General features: G+C 40.9%; 1 protein-coding gene across 8 annotated transcripts in view; it reads right to left on the reverse strand.

Moving 5' to 3' along the window:
* Positions 1 to 18,832, reverse strand: part of AGPS (alkylglycerone phosphate synthase) — a 77,272-nt gene that overhangs the window by 41,721 nt on the left and 16,719 nt on the right. For 7 of the 8 annotated variants that reach the window (XM_053947062.1, XM_053947063.1, XM_053947060.1 and 4 more), the window contains one exon: positions 18,303 to 18,402. In XM_053947062.1, the coding sequence (XP_053803037.1) occupies positions 18,303 to 18,402 (100 nt within the window). Of the gene's footprint in view, positions 1 to 7,748; positions 7,964 to 18,302; positions 18,403 to 18,832 lie in introns of those variants that run through there. The other variant, XM_053947064.1, reaches the window with a different exon arrangement.

The following is an 18,832-nucleotide window of genomic DNA, read 5'->3' on the forward strand; positions in this document are numbered from 1 at the left end:
GTGTATATTTATAAATGCTGCACATATTTATATGAAGTTCCACAAAGAATCTAAGTCATACACAGTGGAGCTGCTCCCAGGTGAGAAGAAGGTGACACAGAATTGGCCAGCTCAAGAGATTTTTTTTAACTAAATGTTCCATTTAAATCCCAATCAGTACAATCCTCCTCAAGGGAAGATTTCTCCCTCTGCTGACTAAATACAGTATTTCTATATACCGGACCTCTGTAGTTTGTTGAATCCTGTAAAGTCAGAACAGACTTGATATTACTAAGCAAAATTGAGGAAGGCTCAAACTTCCCCTCAAATTTAGAGATGGAAGTCCTCTTGCAAGGCAGTGCCAAAATAAATATGCCAACAATGATGCAAACAGGCTAGAGAAACTATCTGCAAATCTGGAGACAATCAGAACAAGACACAAAAGGCCAGGCCCCAAGGAAACTGGTGACATGAGATAAACTGATAATGGCCAGGTTTAAACTATCATTAGTCCTGATATCAGTACAGATAGATACTTCCCACAAAATCATGGGGAGGTATTATTAATTAAGGACACAAAGACAGACTCAGATATGAGGTTTTTCTGCTACACTGACCACATTCCCATCTGCTTGTCTGCTGTAAAGGCCTAATTTCCTAGGTTGGTGTTAAACCACCTGGCACTTTGATCAGGCTCTAAAATACAGAACAGAGTTTAAGAGTTTTAACTCCTAAGAGTTTATTTTCTGCTTGAACTATTCCTGAGTAAAATTAAGTACACACAGTTGTGTCAGACAATATAGCTCCCATCACTGGTGTGATGATAATAATTAACTTAAAATCTAAAGTAACAGTTTGCATGTTTGTAGAAGAATAGTTGACCAAACATCTTGGCTACCTTGTAACACAAAGGCAGAGGATTTCACACCACCACACACAATGGGCAGTACTATATCTTGTGGCAGGTAAACACCAGAACAAGAAACTTAAGCATCCAATTTTTATAACTGAGCAAGTCTGAGGTTTCTATTTGGAGAAAGGAAGGGTTGTTTTTGGAATGAGTATGCTACACACACATGTTGTATGCATAGCGAGATATAATTTACACACCCTTCTGGTTTTCTTCTCAGACTCCTTTCCAAGAATATATATAGCCAAGACTCTCACCAACATCTGACATTATTCTCACTTTAAATGTTACTGTAGTATTGTACTCAAACTGTCTTATTTAAAGATAACACCTTTCCTATTCAGTACATTAGCTTCAACAAAATATCAAGCTCATTAACTATCTCATTTCTCAGATAGTTAATGTGAGAAATGTGAAATGCTTTAGTCAGAAATAGTAGAAACGGACCAGTACTTTCTTGCCTTCTAACTTAAATGATAGAAATTCGCTACTGAAATATACGAAGTAGTAAAAATCAAACCGTGCTTAAGGTTTTTAATGTGTATGTTTGTGTATATACACATGAAATTATATTGCCTGAAAGAAAACAAGTCACCATGGAAGCAGTGACAATAGATTAACACAGTGTGACTAGTTTAAGTGAATTTAAATATTCCACTTTCATTACAATGCCCAACACTAAAACACTAGTCTGACTCACTGGATAAGGATTTTTACAGTCAGGAGGCAGGAGGGTGGCCCCCGGCCCACCAGCTGAACTAGTGTTTCTGAAGAATCCTGTCACTGAGCTGGGCAGGCAGAGGCCTTGGGACTACACTATTTCAACAAACTGTACCTACCAGCACTGCTCAGATCTTAGGTTTTAGTGACTGGCACAGTGACTGGATGAAAAAGTTCTCATCTCTCCCACAGGAAGCTGAAGGATAAGCACAGTATCTCCCACAGACAGCCGAGGCTTCTTTGGAGAAGCAAGATGAATGTGCAGTTCAACCCAGCTGGAGAAACGTGACTCAGGAGGAGCAAAGCCCAGATGCTCCTATCAGTTTCCTCACAATAACCACTGACATTGTCAATTCAATCACCAGTGGACACTCAGCATTAAAATCACATACACATAAAATATTCACAGGCACTTCTGTTACACAATGGAAGAGCCAGCAGATTCCTGGAAATCAGTTTAAAGTTGCAATTTTAAGGGCTACCACATGGGCTTAAGCACCAGTATTTGCCTAATGTAACACAGTCTTGCAAGTTGTAGAGTTCTTGCCTAACTCAGTGTGTGGGTGCAGCAATACTGAGGCAGTATTATTGTGGTAAGGTGTTACAAGAAGACATTACCCAAGGAACAATTCCTCAGAGCCTACCCCAGTTGGACTTTGGATTACCAATCCAGCCCCACAGCTGGAAAGTCAGAACCCTTTCCACAGGTGGCACCAGAAGATCGCTCTCCCTCTCCCCTGGAGCAGTGTCTCTGAAGACAGTAGTAAATTAGCATCAGGTGCCTGAAATAAACAAAGAACATGCAGCCCAAGGAATTGTTTCAAGAACTGCTTTGTGAAAGCATCATTTATCTAGAGAGGAATGCCATGCTGCAGGCAAAGAGTATCTGCTGTGTTTTTCTCTTGGAAGACCTTCCCTGCAGCAAACCCAATATAATTGTTCTCAAGTCTGAAGTCAAGTAACACCTGTTTTATAACCTTAGATACAGTCTAAGTTTGTGTATTTACTGCTGCTTTTCAAACTGATTCCATGAAATATATCCATAAAAATCAGTCAATGCTATTTTTTGTAATCCTAAGTGATGAGATGCTGAATATTTTTAACTTTAGACTATGGGTTCTGTAGTCCACACTTTCAGCTAAGCCCCTGCAGCTGCACACACTGATTCAGTTGCTATTCCGTTTGCTGAATACCTAATACAACTCCACAAACCTGGCTCGTAATTATAGTTCAAACCTACAGTAAGCAGCAAATGTAGACAACCAGATTTTAGGCATAAGACATCAAGGGTTTAGGTACCCAAAAGCAGAGTGCTTTTCTTTATACTATTTTGATAAAACAAGTGTTCACTTTCCTTACACACGTTCTTAGCCTTGACTATTTCATTACTCTTCATTTCACCACACTGTAATAAACAAAGCCCCAAGGAATAAGGAAATTAGTGTCTCTTAGTGTTCTTCCATAATAAATAAAGTCAATTAGGAGGAATTAGAGATCAAGGAAAGCCAAGACATTATAATCGTTCTTCTCAGTAAACACTTGGCCAAATGATGATTCTTATGCAACAGAATACTTTACTAGAAGCTCTCTCTATTCCACCTAGTACTTCAGCTGACACCAGTTTCACTTTTATCTCTGAAGAGACTGCTCTACTACAAAATGCACACACATGGCTACTTCCAGGCAGTAAATGAAACAGCGCAAAGAGATCACTCCTTTGAGAAGTATTTCCTGAAAGCTTGTAAAACCAGGAAATCTGCTTTGCTGTCTTAAAAGAAATAACTTAATCAAGGAATTAACTGTCTGCCATTTTTCTGTACAAGTTCAGTTCCTGGACACATTTTTACCCATCCCATAGAGAATCTTTTAGCATGCTTTGTAGCACATACATCACAGCTCAAGAAAACTTTCTGGCCTACACCATCAACCCCAATGGTGTTGCACAAAATAGCCCAGTTTTGGATATAACAACACTACAGAGGTATTAGGCTTGTCCATCACATTCAACCTGCAATAGATTTTTAATACTCCATGTAATTTATTTTCTACAGAGGTACAGTAAGTGTACACAGGTACACTTCAGGAAAGTCTAGTTGACTGCAGTCTGCTACACTACTGATCTCCTTAGTTTGCTTAACCTCAAAGTAGCTTCTAGTCCAAGTAATTACTTCAGTCTATTGCATTATCAGATTATTCTAATTCTATTCAGTTTAAATCAACACATCAAGTTTAAATAAACAGCTATATACACATTCATTTTCTTGTACATAACAGTTCAGACCTCAGTCGATATCAAACAGCTGATCTACAAAAGTATTTCAGTTTTTGCTGTAAACTGCTACTTGCTTTCATATTATAATCTATATTGAGCTTCAACATTAAACACTTCACATTTTCATCTAAGTTATTTTTCTAATAAAATTTAGCTAATGAATATATCCACTTTGGCTAACTTGGTATCAAATGATCTAACAATAAATATTGTGTTACTTAAATTCTTATAGATTTCCTACATTTCATCTTCCTGACATGCAACTACTTGGAGCTATGTGTTAGACAGGAATTGCTGTAATATATGAAGTCACTTTTACCATCAGATTATGACACTTTTTTCATGTTAATGTTTCTATGAGAGAACCTTCTTTATCTGTTCCTCAAGTATTAACTTTGACTAACAATTAATTGCTTTGATATAATCACAGAACCTCCTGTGAACTGCCACACCTTCCTCAATGCAACTCCTCTGATTTCTTAAGACTGGTAAAGTAGCACCAGCCCTTTCCTTCTTCATCCTTTTTTATCATCTTAAACTCACAAGTCAGCTACACCAGGATACAGCTTAGCACCACATGTTGCTTAAACACTGTTCTCTAAAGGATGAAGTCCTTATTATAAAGATTCCTCAGAGTATTTGGGGTAAGATACAAAGCCCCTCTGAAGACACTGTTACATTCAAGTAGTACCAATTCTTTAGGAGTTAATTCATGTTGCTGCATAGTAACATCATAATCGTTAGCAGCAAGAATTTCAAGTGTCTATATGAAGAAGGTTCAGCAACATTAACACATTACCCTGAACAACCTGCCTGTGAACTCAACACACAGCAGTCAGCTCACTACACGCTCATCCTTTAGTTTACCCTGTGTAGCAGTATGCCTACAATAATTAAAAGATATTCACAAGCCTCTCTTCATCCCCTAGGAAAGCAGCTTCTCCACAGAGATAGGATAATCAGGAGATGCTGTCTGGCTTTTTGTTGCTCCAGGACAAAATAAATTTTAAGCCTACAAGCTACTGAGTCAACATTTAGTTAAACTAAATCAAGCATCCCTTTTAACAAAGACCAAATCGTTGAAAGTTTGATTTGAGTAAGTTATACAAGTTTTGATGAGATCAGCATCAGTGCATGCTCCATCTCTGAGGCACTCTTAAGCACATCCAGCAGTTACTCTGGTACAACTCTGTTCTAGGAAGTTGTAGCACCTGACTGCTTCCAAAGCAGTACAAGTTGAACACTTCATGTATACACAGTTATTCCAAAGATTAAGTAAGTTTTTAATTCAAGTCTCACCAGCAAAGTGAGCTTACCAGTGAACAAAAGTCAACAGCATAATGTAAAAGGACAGGAAAACTAATTTCAGTCAATACCATGTACTCTCCATCCTCCCCTTGCTGGTGAGAAATAATGTCTGGATAAGATCTTTAATAGTTTGGTCGTTGAACTATCAACGAGAAAGCCATGCTTCTAGAGGCCACTGTCTACTGACTGTTAGCAAAGCAGCCAGAAAAAAAATTCTGTGATCACAGACCTAAAGTACTACAAAGGGTTTTTTTTTCCATCAAAGAAAGCCATTTACTTGCAGAAGAAATGCAGCATGAGGAGAGTGGACCTGATTCTGCTCAAGGAGTGTCTATAGCTTTGCTACTATTTCAAATACTACAGGAAGGATGCAACAGGTGTAAAGAACAAAAACTTTGCTTAAGGTACTTTTGACTACAGCTTTGCTAGGAAAAATTAAAGTAACAGTTCAAAAGAGGCAGAAGACCTGAATCAGCATTCAACAGACAAGAAAACATCACCCAGCTTTGTATTGTCCTAATATTACCAAAAGAATGCATGCACTGTCTCTAGGTCAGTTATTTTTACTAGATTTTTCCAGCAATCTTCTTAGCCTCACAAAAAACCCCTCCAGATTAGCTGGGAGTCACTAGAACAAGACTCAGGCATTCATCATTTCCCCTTCCAAATCAGTGTAGGCTACAGAACTCTCTCCTCTATCACTCCAAAACCTGGGTATTATCCTCGAACATGAGCTCAACCAAGATCCACATATCCTAGCTATAGTAAAGCATCAGAATTTTCACAGGCAGCATCTTAGGTGGGTTTCAATCATATCTCAGATGTTCAGAACAGAAACTCAAGACAGAGATAAAGCTCCTTTTAAGTTTTCCTTGTTTCTACACTTACAAAAAGGCTGGGCTCTTAAGTACAGCAAGAAAGTTATACCTCTAGTGAAGAATAAACTAAGCTTTCCCTTACACCCCCACAGCGAATTTTTATTCTGAGTCCAGATCAAGTTATTTTGAGTAAAAATACTAACCCATTATGATCCCATAGCAAATCCTAATGGGGGAGAGCAATGTCAATAACTTCCAGAAGTACAAATGACAAGTTCTCCAAGCCTGTGTTTCTACAGGGAAAGAAGTTCACAGAAGTTTGTTTCTCCCGCTCTTCACATATGCAATAACTGGCTGCAGAAATTATACATCAATCTGTTTAAAATAAATCCCTGAAAAACAGCTAAGCTGGTATTTTTCTGTAAACAGTGATTTCTTCCTAGATTCAAACCAAACAAAAACTCAATATGGAAGGCAACAACTTCAGAACAACCCATTTGTCCCAGTGAGCAGCACAAGCATCATATTCCCCTCAATGAACACTAAAAGCTTTCAAAGCTGTTCATATCTGACTGCATGTGCATGACATCCCAGTCCTCCCAAAGCAGGCAAGTTCAGCTTGTGACTGTAGGCCACAAATTGCCTATTAGAAGAATCCAGGCTGTTCCTTGCTCTCTTTTTAAATGATTGAGAGAAAAGCATGGGCTGAATGGATTCTCCTCAAACGAGGAGCAGCTCTTCTATTCACCGCTTGCCGAGTCTGCCTCTGGACTACCCCCATGCACTAACAAACTAGTTCCTGTACACAGCTCAAGGGAGAACAGGAAGTTGTCTACAACCTAAGCCTTAAAATGCTTTTACAAGATAGCAAGCCAACACACATATAGAAAATCCACATCTGAGAAAGGGGGAGCAGTAAAAGAAAGTCACAAAACTAATGCAAGTCCACTCCAGCAGAAAGGGGGCCTCATAATAACAAGTTACATGGAACTACATAATGGTATTATAATCACAGCATTTTTTAAAAAATCTAGCAGAAAAACAAATCCAAGAGCCAGTGAAATAACTTTGAACTAGAGAATGTGACTGTCTTCCCTTGGTGTCCTGTGACCTGACTCCTTACTACTACAGACAGCAAGAACGAGAAAAAGTATTTCACAGCTCTGAAATCATTCATTTCTAAGAAACTTTTGTTAGAACCTAATGCATGAGCACACTCTGCCACTATTCACATCCGTTGAAAGCTTCTGTGAACAGCGGAGGAGACTGAGAGACCAGACACAGACCTTGCTCTTCACACGTGCTGCATTCCTCATTAGAACAGCCTCAAAGTATTTTACAAAAACAAAACTTCTCCATCACATCTACAGGTGTGAATCAAATGACCATGAGCGACTTCCCATTTTAACAAAATCCCACTCACTACAGGGACAGGTAAGAGGCTGAAGACCACTTTCTGCAGTCCCCGCAGCGGTGAATGACTTCAGCCATTTACATCACCCGCGACTGGCATCTGCCTCAGCCTCCTCTCGGCCGCTCCTTCCCGCCCCGCCGGAGCCCCGCTCCTGCCGCGGAGCCCACGCGGGGCCTCCCCGGGCCCCGCCGGCCCGCGCCCGTGCCCAGCCGGGAGGAGAGCGCTGGCAGAGCGCGGCCCCGGCCCGCACCCACGGCCCCGCGCTCCGGGAGAGCGCCCGGCCCGGCCCCGCCGGCGCGGCCCGCGGGGACCCCCGCCCGCACCCACCGCTTCTTCGGGATGGAGCCGGAGGCCGGCCCGGCGGAGCCGCCCTGAGCCTTGCAGGGGCTCGGGGAGAGCGCTCCCCGCCCCGGGGCCCGCGGCGAGCCCCGCAGGTGCCCGGAGATGATGCGCAGCCGCCGCCGGGCGGAGGACGGGGAGCCGCCGCCGCCTCCCGCTGCCTCCCCGGCCGCGGCCGCCATCGCTTCCGTGTTGTGCCGCGACCGCCGCCGGGTGAGAGGGCGCGCGGGCGGAAGGCGCCGCCCGGCGCTCCCCGCGCGGGCCCGGCCGCGCCGCCCGCCCCCCCCGCGCCGCTCGCTGCCGTGCCCGCGGCCCGGCCCGCCGCGATCCGCGCGTCCTGCCGGAGCCTCCTGCCTCGGCAGCGCTGGGCTTGAGAGAGAGAGCGAAAAGCGTTTATTAAAGATTTCCCGCCTCCGGTGCTGTAATTACAGCCCCTCTGGGTCGCTGAACAAACTTGAGAGAACACAAAGGTGTCCTTTAGAGATGAGGATTGCCTAAGTTAATGATGAAATGCTAATTAATGACAATAGCCTAGGCGGGTTACTTAAGAAATAGGTCGGTGAGGTGGCAGATAATCCTACAGGTGTTGCAGATTTTATCATCGCTGTTGACAGGGCTACAAGGCCCTGGTGAGTGCAGGGCTGCTGAGCCAGGTGCCTCTGCCTGTGCAACCCGGCTGTGCTGGAAGGGAGGATCCGGGTCCCGGTGATCTGCTCCCCCACTAAACCCGCACCTCAAAATTATTGCTGACCCACTGCTGGGAATGCGTCGCCTCCTGTAGCCGGGATAGCCATCATTGGGCCAATCCTTGCAAAAACTGACAATCCTCACCGTATTTGGGACCTGTGGGAACATCTGGGATTCACTTTGTAGCATCACTTTGAAGAGGGAGAAGAACTCGGATTTAAGGGGAGATACAGATTTGATGCCAACCCCAGGTGCTTTCTGCTATGAATTTACCTTTATGCACCAGAATGCTTTGGATTTCCACTCGGGGAAGGATGTGAAAACTGGAAATATTTTAAAGTAGAGCAGATGAGAAGAGGATTTTTTCCACCAGGGAATGAAAAAATGCTTAACAAACTGAGTCCCTTCCAAAATACTAAGGAAGATAGGTTATCAGTCTTCAAATATGTAAAAGACTTCTATGGACTGAAAGGAAGCAATCAATCTGCCCTTCATGTTGGTGAGAAGTAATGAGCTCAAACTGCAAGATATAACTTCAGTATTAGCATTAGACTACTTTCTAATGGCAGTGAAAATGAAAAACCGTAGTAGTCTGCCTAAGTAGAGAACAAAGTCACCTTCATTAGACAGTGTTAAGAACAGACAACATACATCTATCAGACATACCATTATAAGCAGTTCTGCTCAGGGCAAGGTGATGGCTAGATGACCTGCTCAGATTAATTCCAGCTTTTTCCTCTGTGACATGAAGTATCTCACATGTTGAAGCCTACTCAGTTGTCACACAGGACCTACTTTAATGATCAGCTTTTGCCACTGACTGGCACTGACCAGCTTTTTGGAAGTCCTGAAGTAGATTGCTGGGATCTATGTGATGACTGATATTTTGATAATGACATTTTGTCTATCAATGTTGATTTATTTGTTCATTTCTTCCTCAGATGTTTGTTAAGTGAAATAAAATCCCAGGAAAATTGATAAAGCTCTTACCTTCTTCCAAACCTCTTCTAGGGACCTATTTCTCCCATGATACTTCAACATGGTACCTTTCCATTAACTAAGCAATTTGCAGGAAGTTCTCCAGGGAGCAGGCTGCACAAGCAGGGAAACTTGGGCTCTGTTCCTTACCTCACATGCAATATTGGTGCTTCTTTGAGTCACAGCTCCCCATATATAAATGAGGGATAACAGGATCTCCCTAGAGAGACTGGTCTGAAGATAAATACACTGTGGACTGTGTGACAATATAGGACCAACCCCAGTAATGCCTACTGATGAGAAGCAGTTCATAAAAGCCACCCAGGTGTTATTACTGTTTGTTTTGCTTTTATTCTCACCATTGTTAATTGATTTTATGCCCTATGTGTACTTTGTCTGGAAAATAGCCTGCAATTTTCCTGGGGCAGTGATTGCACTAGTTGCAAAGGGATCTCAGCCTTAAGTTAGGTTTCTGGTATTAGTGCAACATAAACAGCTGTTGTGGCAGTTCAATAGTTTGGTTATGGAGTTAAATTTCCCCCCTGTGAATAATTTGTATACAAGTTTCTGGATTAACTCATGCATATCCACATTTAGCTGTCTGCTGCTGTGGAGGCAGTCTGTAGGAAATAAACATGGGTCTCGACTGAATTTACATTCACATTATTTACTGAAGTTCTGGATATAGCTGGGGGGACTTTGAGTCACAGTTACCTAAAACATTGCTGAATGCTGCCAAACGGATAGCAAATCCCCTTCAGTAGGCTTCAGGTTTTCCTAGAATGTTTCCTTGGATCACAGTCACTTGTAAGGAACAATAATGAGCCCATTGGTCATTTATTTGATCCTAATTGTAGAGCTTCACAGTTAAAAATTGGCCTCAACTAGAATCTGATAAATAATATTTGTAATCACTTCACAACTTATTTCTCAAAAAAGTTCCAGATTAGTTTTTAAGTATGTGCGTGAACGAAAATTTAACTGGAGGTGCTAGAGACGTAGTGGTATGATTTGGAAACTATTGAGAGCCTTGTCTTTTGCAAAGCAGAGGAATAGCTAAGTCACACCTTGTTTTTGTGTGAGAGGGGTCTTTTCTTACAATAAGACTACTAAGCTCCTACCAGTGCTCTGCAGGCAATCCCTGCTTCCCTTGGAAGGATGGCAATCTTTCATAAAAAGCAGCAGAAACATAATGTGCTGTCAGATTGTGAGGTCACTGTTTCTCATTTGCTGAAGTGAACCACTGGCATGTTTTCAAAAACTATATCTGATTTAACCATATAATTCATTCTGATAAGTAGTAGTGCTGAGAAGAAAACTTGGGGAAGACGAATTTGAAAGTAATATGTTGTGACACCAAAGAGAACTTTTATCAGTAAAAATACCAGCAGATCTACAATGCAGTAGTTGGAAGCATTCTAATTGTTGTTGAGCCAAAGCAGCAGCTGTTGCCATTCCATGAGCTGTCCTGCCCACAAAACTGAGTGCATCTGTAAGCGTAAGTGAGATGCTCTGTGTGACACCTCATATCAACAAAGGCCTGCATTTCCAGAATTCTGCACATTGGCATTTTCAGGAAACATAGTTTTAAAGCCAGTTTACAGTGTAATACAAAATAAAGTTGCCAAAGTATTGTAAAGTTTCAGAGAGGTCTTCATAACAAGGTGTCTCAGAGTTGCATTACGCAGTGGTCCCATGAGAGACCATGGGGGGAACATGCTCTCAGCAAAAACACTACACTCCTAGGCAACCTGCACAAAAGCTGTGCAAAGAAAAAACTCTTCTGATAAATCTTCTTGCCTTGAGTGATGTCCAGAACAGGTTGTAGAGAATCACCTAATATAGCACGAGAGCCCCTGAGATGTAGGTATCAGATGCAGAAAATTAATTGATGGCAAGTAGCAACTATACATACATCTGGGAAAGAAGGTACAGTGTTCAATCTAAACTGTAGTAAGAATTTTGAAACATTTCAAAGAAGTTTCATCGAAATGTGAGAAATTTCCCAGTCCTGGCAGGAAGTGCAGTGCTGAAGTACATGTCTGTGCTATTCCTTTACTGACTAAGTAGCAGGAAAAGTGGGATTCTTTTTATTTGTTTTTCATTTTAAAGTGACACAGCTTTGAGCTACAATTCTTAATTTACCTCACTGCTTCTGAAGGCAACAGAAGAACATTATCATAATACTAGGCTTTGAGAAAATAAACATAAAGAAGCCTTTGTTTTCTAGATAAATGAAAAAGTAGAAATTAATTTTTTCAAGACTCTTAATTTCATGGTGCTGCTTGAAAGGTTTAAATAGAAGGAAACACCTATTGAATAAGGCGTGTTCCAGATGTTCTTGCTTTCTCCAGTTCAACCACTATTAAGAAGTGATTGACACGAATGTATTAGAACACCTTTTTGTTCTGTACCCCCGTACAAAAGACACCACCTACATAAGAGGTGGAGTTTTGGCTGCCCTAGGTTTAAGATGGGTGTGGGACATCCACAGCTGAATCATGGACTCAGAAGAAGCTGCTGAGGCAATAAAAGGGGGGAAAAGGCATAAGCCCTTGAGATAACCTCTGGATTAGTCATTTTTTCACCAGAGGGGGGGAAAAAACCAAAACAAGTCTACACACATTCATGAACATGTCATTCAACACCAAGTAATTCATGCTCTGGGAGGAGTTTGTTGATATGGAATGGGCCAAGAAGTTTCCCTAAAGTAGCCAATTTCTCTAAGACCTACTTAGGCATTGTGTCACTTTTACAATGTCAGCAGAGTCCCTGGGAAAAGGCACTGCATTCATCCCTGAATCCATCCATCCATCCATCCATCCATCCATCCATCCATCATCCATCCATCCATCCATCCACTACCAGCTTACAGCACTATGAGCTCAGCCTGTCAGCCTCAGTGCCACAGAAGAAGAAAGGCCCAGGTCTCAGAGCTTGGAGCTATGAAGCAGCCTGCAGGACCTCAAGCCATTGCCAAGGATCAGCCTGGATTTGAAAGGTTACACAAGGATAGGAGTGATAATAGGGAAAAAAATTATAAGAGAGAGGATGGGCCATGAATGAAACCTCTAATTTAGGGATCTCCAACCAGAAGCTGACCTTTTTTATATAGAAATGGTTAGTGGGCAGTATGTTCTCTCTTTAAACATGCAAGAATTGCAGATGTTTTGGTACATGGTGGTCAACTTTCTCCTAATAAAGAAAGTGTAAAAGGAGCTCAACTATTTCAGCTTTCAGTCAACAAGATTATCTGAAAGCTTAGAAATGCTAGAACTTAAAAGTATGTATCTGAACAAGACATGTTCACTGAGAATCAAGTACTAAGTCCTTGTCCATAGTATATTTAAAAGTGCACATAGACTCCTGAGTGAAACTGCTGTAACTCCACTGGTGCTCCAAAGCAGAGTTATTAGTGATATATTTTTACTATTGCTGTACTTAGTAACTCCAGACTTGAATTTTCTGTATACCAATTTTGCATGGAAGAAAAATACTTTCTAAATTGTTAGCTGTATGCATGGATAAGTTTGTGCATCCCTCTGCTGAAAGCTGACAAAGCTGTTTGCCTCTGCAAATGGAATGAGATCCATCTCTGTTTCTTCTGATTACTTCTGGTAGTCAAACCAGTTGTGCTCTGTCACTGGTAGCAATAGTGGCAGGTGTATTTATCAATGTACATACTTTGCAGGTGCACAGTGAACTCATTTCACCTTCTTCATTCTACTGGAACAACAGTCCTGCTGCATCCAAAAAACTAAGGGAAGAGAGACAAGCTTCATAGAAAACTGCATAGAGATGTGTAGCCCTGCCCAGTTTCAACTCTTCCACAGTGTATGTCAAAAACCTGTCAAGACAAAAAGCTTTCATATTTACTTTTTGAGGCAATTCTGTAAAACCAAACATATTTACCACATATGTCCTCTCATGGCTTGGTCGGTGAGATTAAGCATAATTTGACATTTGCAGACAGTTAGCTTTCAAGGTGCATATCCCAAAAGAGCTATAGTGCACACTCCTTTTTTACTGCCCCAAAACTTTCTCCACTTCCCCCTTTTTAAGAGAGCTGGCAGTTAAAGAGAAATGTAACTGCCCAGCATGACAAGGGAGCTTCTGTAGAAACCACTTGCCTCTACACTTTCCTGCCTGTTGCAACTCCTGTACACCTGCATTTTGTCTTGGTGACATTATCTCATGACTATTCTCAGTTCTCCATTCTGGAAAATAGATTATATTACAGCATTTTGCTGAATTATCCAATCTAATAATGTAGCTTGATGCACTAAATTTTTTACATTAAAATTTTCCCAATCTCCGGAAATTTCTCAGAATTTAGAGGAGAAAGAATAAATTATGTAATAACAACATTTGCTTAATTCTGTATTTTCCTTTTTCATGTCCCTAGACATATTGGTTCTAATAACTATTGTTATGCCTAAGGGTATATAACATATAAACTGTATTGTGAAAGAATCTGTTGCTTGTGTTTTACTTAGAAACTCAATCCTTGTATGTCCTTTTGAGAATATTATAAGTATGACAAGAGCTCTACAATTTCTGGGTGAGAACAGCATCTCAGGAGGAGGCTAAATACAAGGATATGAAGAGGGCTAATTTTGCTTGAATGCAGTTTAAGTTAGTTGAATTTTTACTTGCTTAATTAAAATAAGGAAAAGATGTTAATAAAAAGCCTGGTATATTTGTACAGTTCTTGACTGAATCTTTTACAGAGTTCTTTACAGCTGAACAGGGACATTTATCAGATGACTTGGCTGAAATGTTTGACATATTTCAGTTAAAACTCTAACACTTAACTGTTGTAGCTGACTCACAAAAACCCTTTCCTGGATCAGATAGCCAGGCAACTTAAGAAACAAATCAGCTATTGCAAATTCTTGGAGTTTAAAGAGAAGGAACATTTTCTTCTAGTGATTATTACATTTTAAGACAATTCCCTAAGTATGCTCTGGGGAATACCAAGGTATGCAACATCAGACACACAGTTGAGCAATGTAATTGTGTAAACATCATGTTTTGGACAGGCAAAGTGTTTGAATAAACCGTGCAAAAACTGTTCCCAAAAGAAAGCTGACAAATAATTACATGACTCTTTAAAATAAACAAAACACACCTGAGGTGTTTGACTCTACTTCTGGGGTTCCTTTCACATTGGTTTGATCACTTTCCATGTGAAACAATGTCTTTTCCCTTGCTTAAAACAATAGGTTTTCATGATCTTGAGGGAACTAGATGTCAGAACAGAATAAAATATCTACACCTTAGATTAAGCCTGCCTCAATAATTCTTGTATCATATCATATTACTTGATAGTTATCTCCCACACAATAGTAAAATTGTCCTGTAAAGGTAGCTAAGGGAAAGTCAAGATTATATAACTACAAAGAGGAAATTTTATTAAACATCTGAATCTCCAGGTGCTTTGTGAAAATGGAAAGCAGTTTACAACTACTCTGAGACATCTGTATTTGTTGTGATATATGCAAGTACCCATATCCTTTTTATAAATCAGATGCATAACACACAGCTTTTAACACACAGCTAAGAGTGGAAACTATCAATGTCATTTAAGGTCTGATGAGGAAATGGGTTAGGCTGACTCCTGATGTTCTGCAGATTTGCAGTTTATGCACTGAACTGCTTTAAGTTATGCTTATCCAAATAGCCACTTTCTCCTGTCCCCTCAGCTTGTATCTTTTTTCAGCCTTGAGTGATACTCCATTCCTTCTTAATCTGTTTCCCCAAAGTTTCCTGCAGTTCCTTATAATTTGGCTCAAATTCCCTCTGGACTGCCAAAACAGAGGTGCTCTCCCTGTATATACTGAAGAATACAATTAATATACTAATACAATTAATTTTGAGAGACATGCCATAGGATGAAGACATTCAGGTATACATGCAAAGATAATGAGAACAGATTAGATGAGGGTCAGCCAGAGTGTGGACAAACACACATGGTGGTATTAGGCATTTAATGGTCCCTTCATGTGCTGTGCCAAGAGGGAATTGAGCACCCTAAGCAATTACATGGTGAGATAATGGAGGCAAACTGAACATTTAGAAATGGCTTTTTTTGAGCTTGCCACAGAAGGCTTTGGCAGGAGACTGCCAATGCTATGAACATAGGATATTCTGTTTCCTTGTACCATATTTCTTTTGTACCTCTCCTGTCGCTCAAGGAATGGAGAAATGGGAAGGCAGAATTGCAGTCAGCGAAAGAGGAACCAGAGTCACAGAGCTGTGAACAGGGAACTTAAAACACAAGTTAGTGAGCACCATCCACCATGTAGTGTTGCACTGGTGAAACAGCAGAACCACAGCAGAAAAGTAGTGATTTAATGGTTTACAGGCAGCTAAATTACCACTATGCCAGTACTAGACCATTTGCATTTTGTTTGGGGCAGAAGCATGCAGCTTCCATAACTTATTCTCCTTTTCCTTGGAACTGGATCTTAGTTGTTAAGTTCTGCCCCTTCTGAGCTAAAAAAAAAAAAAAAAAAAAAAAAAGGCAAAAGGAGGAGACAGACTGAATTCTGAATTATGAGATCAGGTAGTAAATCAAGGAAGTTTGAACAAATGTAGCTAATTCTGTCATTATGTGAAAAAAAACAAATGTTGATTCAACTCTAGTTTAGGCTGGAGCAGTCCAAGGCAGCTGAACAGAATATTTGAATGAGTAAAAGCAAAATTTCTGCTCAGATGCAAATCTGTTGCTGTTTTAAAAATACAGTTTTAACTTCAGAATGCTGATGAAAAGGGTTGATTTTCAGGATTTTTCAAATTGCAGCACAGTATATTAAGAGAAATGAGTGGCAATTTATCTGAATATGCAAGGCCATAAACTGGAGCAGTTCAGCAGCTGCTCCACAGGCAGCTAAACTGTCTTTGTGATGACAGAGAGACCCTCATGGAGGAGAGTGAAGTGGACACTCATGGGTAGAAACCACAAAAAAGCATCATTACCGATAAGTAAGCAAGCACTGCTAAAGCAGACAGAACAGGGACAGTCACTAGCAGGCAGCCTGGCCGTCTGTCTCCCTTTCCTTTTTGGAAATATTGGTTATTTGTTGATTTTAACTTTTTAAAATGTTGTTTCCTTCCTGATGATGATGTGATTTGAATTCACCTGCATATTTGATTTGCACCTTGTAGAAGTTTAATTAAGTATATACAATTAATGACTGGCGTCAGCTTATCCTGTGGAATTTGCAGCAGCAGGACACCTTAAATGCTCCTCCTGCTGCTGCCTTGCCAGACCTGAGGACTCCAGTCTCCGGCACTGTCAAGCCAATGCTGTTCTCCAGTGCTTTGTTTCAATAGAGAAATGTGGCAATACAAGGGACAACAAAGGCAGCTCCTTTTTTGAAGAACACAAAATAGATTAAGCTGGTCTCAGCTGAAAAGGATGCCATCAATTTAGACAGCAGCCTGCTCTTTCAGCTGAAAACATGGGAAATGGAGCAGCACAAATGGGTGAACTGCTTGATTCTCCAAAATATTTGTGAGATAATTAATCTCTGCTGCTTGCTTTGTTTGATAGGGGACCAGCTTACTGCTCCATTACATGCAGTGATGTCGCTGAAGAAGGTAGGCATTTTCAAATGAGAGAAAACCAGAATTTATTTCCTCTTTAACACCACATTCTTTGTGTGTTGAGAAGTGAAAAAAACAAGCTGTCCTTGTGTTCATGGCTCCTCAGCGCTGCAGGACTAGAAGTTTAGGGCAAAGGAACAGTTGTAAAACAGAAAGTAGGGGCAAAGAAAGCAGTGCCAGACTTTGAGGGAGAAAGCACTACTGTAAATATACCTAATGACTAGGCATAAAAAGAGGTACTAAGTGATTCCTCATGCCCTTGTGAGCTGAAAGCAGCTTGGTGAGAAACCTCAGGGCAATTATTCCCAAGCTTGCTGGAACATCAGGACTCTGGAATATAATAGTGTTGGCTCCCATGCTAGAGCACTCCCTCCTGGCCTATGGATGCACTAGTTTTAAGAGGGCAGTTAAGGAAAATAGTACAACCTCATGACTGAAGGAAGAATAAAACCATGATAATAAATTCAGCAGAGGGAGAGTCAAGAAATTGAGATATTTATCAGAACAATTATCTTGCTGTGACAATGGTAGCACTTGCTTGGACATCTCGGTACAAAGCAACTTGGGCCAAGAGCATTAAAACTGCCTTACTCCATTTAAAATAGCAAGTTTCAGCTGGAATGGAGAGTGTGACTCCTGGTACACAGGGAAGCAAGACAGAGCTAAAATGACTCTTTTTGAGCCCCTAATTTGAGTTTTTCTTCTGTGTTTGAATTTTTCCTTAAATGGCTAGAAATCATTTCTGTCGTATGCCTCCATTAAGATGTTTAAATTCCTCATTTAGTGCTCAGTACATCATTCAAATTCTCCAACTCTCAGAGCAGAAAGCACTGCTTTTGAATCTTCAGGGGCTTTTACAGAAAGCTTTTTAGCAATTATTTTGTAATCAACTGAATTGTGTATTTATATATCAGCAAAGTATCTTCTAAACACTTTTGTTATAGTATCTAAATACATTTTACTGCAGCTTCTAAGCAGTTTCTAAAAGCCATTAAAAATTAAAAAGGAAAAATTATTTGCCTCAGATTTATTTTCTGGGTGATACTGTGTATCCCAGAATTGCCAAGTGTTCCTGTCTTCCGTAGCTCTTACTTGATTTGTATGGCATTGCTGGTTGTGTTAAAACAGTCGAACTTGATCCTTATGCCTTGTCAATCTTACTTGAGATTTGAGTCTGTTACGTTTTGACTGGGTTTAAAAGAAAATATTTCGAAGTTTGGGGGTTTTTCCCCCCCTGTCAACCCTTGATTTCTCACTCTATCTTACCTTGTACATTGCTTCCAAGACTCTTCAGAATGTAGCAGGTGTTGGAACGAGACTCCAAAGCCAGCTGCACAAGCATCCCTCAGACTTCTGGAGTGCTGACCTGTAAAGAGCTGATTTTAATCACTGCCTCTGTGGCAAGTTTTGTCCTCAGCCCTGCAAATCCCTGCAGGAGGTTCCAGCACAGGCCCAGCAGTGGGTTCTGGAGTCCCCAGCTACCACAGACATCCCCATCTCACATCCTGAAACACAGAGGCTGAAGCTAGACCCTGAGACCTGGTGACATCTTCTCATTTGACCTACTGCATTTGGGACAGCAATTCTCTTACGCAGACAGCACTTCTGTGTGAGGGCCATTTGAGATTCAATGATTCTGAGTTCTGATCTAAGGAGATCTGGAAAGCTGAGTAGGGTGGATTAACAAAACATGTTCTGATCTGTCACAGCCTAAATGTGTCATTGGCAAAGGACTGGGATGTGCTGTTTGTGACCTTTGCTTCCAAATCCACCAAAGCCCAACCTTCCTTTTACCC

This window comes from Vidua chalybeata, chromosome 7 (genome assembly GCF_026979565.1).
Source record: "Vidua chalybeata isolate OUT-0048 chromosome 7, bVidCha1 merged haplotype, whole genome shotgun sequence".
Taxonomy (NCBI): Eukaryota; Metazoa; Chordata; class Aves; order Passeriformes; family Viduidae; genus Vidua; species Vidua chalybeata.